Raw genomic sequence first — 3785 nt, forward strand, 5'->3', positions numbered from 1 at the left:
CATGAGTTGTAACATAGATATCATTGAAGGGCTTTTCCCCTTGGACCTTGCTACCAGAGGCCTTTCCTTTGAACCCCCGTTGTTCATTGGTTTGCCACCCTAAACTTCCTAGATGTCTTAAGTGTTCGAAATCATAACATTCTAAAACAATTTTGCACTCCACGCTTCCTAGCTTGTTTGATATATTGATTTCTTACTAGATCAATAAGTAAATTACAATTACACAAAGCAACTAGATGTCAAATAGCCAACATTTAACAAAATTTCTAAAGCCACCCCTAAATAAGAACAAAAGAAACTTTTTGTACATAAATATTGTGATTTAAACTTTAAAAACCTTTGGATAAAAAGCAAAAGAAAAAAAAAAGAGTCATTCCAAAACTAACTGACCAATAAACCCTATCATGCTAAAAGATCATTCAACAAATGTTAAGGGATATGTTATTCGTACACCCTTTGGTTATCCACACACCTACATACGATCGTATAGGGGCTATACGATCGTATGGAACCCTATGTTAAAGGATGTATCAATAGGTCAAGGGTGTGTGAATAACCAATGCCAATATTAAAACTAAAACAGAAAAAAAGAAAAAAGAGACCTATAAAAAGGTTCAAAATTAACATAAAAAACTCACCCTACCCTATTTCCCTCCTCAAATTTACCTCAGATCCACTCCTCATTAAAAGAAGCAAAACACCTTTCAAAGGCATCTCTCTCTCTCTCTCTTTCTTCCATGAACAACTCACCTTCAATATTATTTCTTTAACTCTTCAATGGCGGTCCTTCAACTCCCACCTACCGAAACACACAAGCTACAAAACCCTAAACCCTCAAAACGTAGAAGAAAACACCATTCACAAAACCTTAAACTAAAACAACAACCACAACCAACATCATGGGTCCAAATCAAGAACCTTTTGAAGTGCAAGCAGATGGATGTTTCCGGGTCGGATCAGAAGGTCCAACAAGACCCGGTTCGGAACAACTCAAATGGGTATTCAAAGTTGAGTTCTTGTAGCTCAATATGCAGTTTTAGGGATGTTGCTAATGGGAATACTAGGGTTGTTCATAAGCCGGATAACTCACCGGAAAGTGTGGTTGTTGGTCTTAGAAGGAAGAAACATGTTGGTAATGGTGTTCTATCATCGTCATCTTCGACAAATACTAGGTCTTTGAGTACTGGTTCGGGTAAATCTAACGGTCATGGGAGTTACACGTCAGCTTCTCGAGGCATGCAGTTGAGAAAGCTTTCTGGGTGTTATGAATGTCATGCTATTGTCGATCCTGCCAGGTAATTTTTGCTTAATTTCTATTTATTTTATGTATTTTGTTTTATTTTTTATTATTTTATATTAATCCAACAAATAAATAGAAAAAAGATTTTTTTATATAATAATAATAAATGGTAATATTAAATAAAAATTAATCTCTCTTTTCAGAATTATAATTTAGTTAACACAAGTTGGTAAATTTAATACTTGTAGCGTTATAAAACCGGACCTACCGGTCAGATTGGTTCAACTAAAACCGTACTTTTTGGTTCAGGGCTTATGTCCTAGTTTACATACATCGTTTTGGAAACTTACACTAGCAAAGAACTACAGTTAAGCTAAACTGTAGTTTAACTTAGCTGTAGTTTAGATTAATTGTAAACTATGATTTACAATTTTCGATGACGTTGAAGGACAGGACTAGTCAACAGTGTATGAAACCACAATCCCATAAAAAACTATTTTTTTACTTCAGGACTTTTTTCCAAAACGTTGATTAAACCGTATTTGTTTTTTTTCTTTTTAAGAACATTTGACTTAATGATGATTTGTCCATGCAGGGTTGCTAATGCTATTCCAAGAAGTACAATTTGTTTGTGTTCAGAATGTGGAGAAGTGTTTCCGAAGATGGAAAGCTTGGAACATCATCAAGCTGTTAGGCATGCTGGTATTCTTTTCATTTCCATTTCTTTAATTGATAAATATAATTAATTTCATTATTTTTATACAAATATGAAGAAAAAAAGTTATAGTAAATGGTCAGTTGTAGTCTATAAGATAATGAGAAGAATAATTAATTAATTATACATAAATGCTAATATTTCTGTCATTATGGAAGATTTTTAATATGTAACATCAATAAAGTTAAACAAAAATTAGATATTTAATGCATATATTAATATAAAATTCCTTTTCCTTTTGGTTTTAAGTACTATAGGTAAAGTTATATGGATTTATATCAAACAAATTAGTTATTGGATTTATTCAAGACCAAAAAGATATACATGAAGGTGACTTTTATGTCTTGTGTGCATGTGGGTAAGTAATCATGTAACCACATTCCTTTGGGACCATGTATTCATTTTACATTTGCCTTCGTTCTAAGGAAAAAACGAACATGTGTTCTTCACTTCTTTGAGATGTCAATATCCATCTCATACTAATCATTTTACACATACTATAGTGAGACAAATATCAATTAATTTCATATTGTCATATTATCTGTTATTGATATTCGGATAAAGTTCAATGTTTAGAAATTTTTATAAAATAGTGATAAGAATGCAAATGAAGCTCGTGACATGTTCTTTGGGGCCGCACGAATCCTAAACTAGAAAAGAAAACAATGCCAAAACTAGTGGTTGACCTAGACATCAATCCAAACAAACAATTAAGAGCATTCTTATTCTTTCCCCTATCTTTAAATCAAAATTTACACTAAAACTCACTACATTTTCTCTCTTTATTTCAATTAAATAATATTTTTATATCTTTTATCATTACCTTTTCTCTTTACTTCACTCACAACCACTCTCAAAATATATTAAAAAATTATAAGAGATAACAATAATTTTTCAAATATACAAAAAATCACTACTTTTTCTAAAATATAAAAACTCTTCATTCACAACACCCTGAATCACTCTCTAAATTATAAAAACACCTCTCACAAAAAATGAGAGGTTGGATGAGAATGCTCTAACGTTATATTGTAACGTGTTATGATTTTGGACCTCTTGAACATAATCTACGAGAGTTACCTAGCTAGTTACTTTTTATATTTATGTAAATTAATTCGTTAAATTTTATTTCGTTAGTTTCGGAGCTTGGACCAGAAGACTCGGGTCGAAACATAGTAGAAATAATATTCAAGTCCAGCTGGCAAAACAAGGACCATCCGATCTTCACCATCGAACGTATCTTGAAAGTGAACAACACGCGCCGCACCCTCCAACGGTTCGAAGACTGCCGTAACACCGTCAAGCTCCGAGCCACCGCCACCACCTCCCGCTGCGCAGCCGATGGCAACGAGCTCCTCCGCTTCCACTGCACAACCCTCTCTTGCTCCCTAGGCTCCAACGGGTCGTCGACTCTATGCAGCTTGGCCCCAAGCTGCGCCGTGTGCACTATTATTCGCCACGGGTTCCAAACTGAGAAAAAGGGCGTGTGCACAACTGCTAGTAGTGGTAGGGCCCACAATTCATTAGTTGTTGGGGCGCATGGGGTTAGGGCAATGCTTGTGTGCCGTGTGATTGCTGGGAATATGAAGCGCGTGGAGGGGCACGCGCTGATGGAGGAAGATGGGCCCTACGATTCATGGGCCGAGTATCCAGGGTCGTATTCTACGATCGAGGAGTTGTATGTTTATAACCCGAGGGCCATACTTCCATGTTTTGTTGTTATTTATAAGCTAATGGAGAGTTGATGTTGTTTTGTTTAATGTTTTTGTTTTGTTTCTAGTGTTGGAGATTAATGGAAACTTAAGATTAAGTTATGGTGAATTGGTGGTT

At 35.0% G+C, this 3785-nt stretch overlaps 1 protein-coding gene across 1 annotated transcript; it reads left to right on the forward strand.

Annotated features, from left to right (window-relative positions):
* The first annotated feature begins 777 nt into the window (after positions 1-777).
* LOC143560723 (uncharacterized) lies at positions 778-3785 on the forward strand. The gene is made up of 3 exons (XM_077048963.1): positions 778-1295; positions 1836-1942; positions 3093-3785. Exons 1-3 carry the CDS (start codon positions 778-780, stop codon positions 3698-3700), a joined length of 1233 nt encoding a protein of 410 aa, XP_076905078.1. The 3' UTR covers positions 3701-3785.

The sequence above is a fragment of the Bidens hawaiensis genome, unplaced genomic scaffold (assembly GCF_021521415.1).
Source record: "Bidens hawaiensis isolate Kalapana, Puna unplaced genomic scaffold, B.hawaiensis_p1.1 tig00020431_1, whole genome shotgun sequence".
NCBI lineage: Eukaryota > Viridiplantae > Streptophyta > Magnoliopsida > Asterales > Asteraceae > Bidens > Bidens hawaiensis.

Bases quoted from the DNA above. Each gene is read 5' to 3' on its own strand.
- LOC143560723 (XM_077048963.1), top strand. From the start codon at position 778: ATGGCGGTCCTTCAACTCCCACCTACCGAAACACACAAGCTACAAAAC. The intron at 1,296-1,835 runs GTAATTTTTGCT...TTGTCCATGCAG, and splicing joins GCTATTGTCGATCCTGCCAG to GGTTGCTAATGCTATTCCAA. The intron at 1,943-3,092 runs GTATTCTTTTCA...TTATTTCGTTAG, and splicing joins TCAAGCTGTTAGGCATGCTG to TTTCGGAGCTTGGACCAGAA.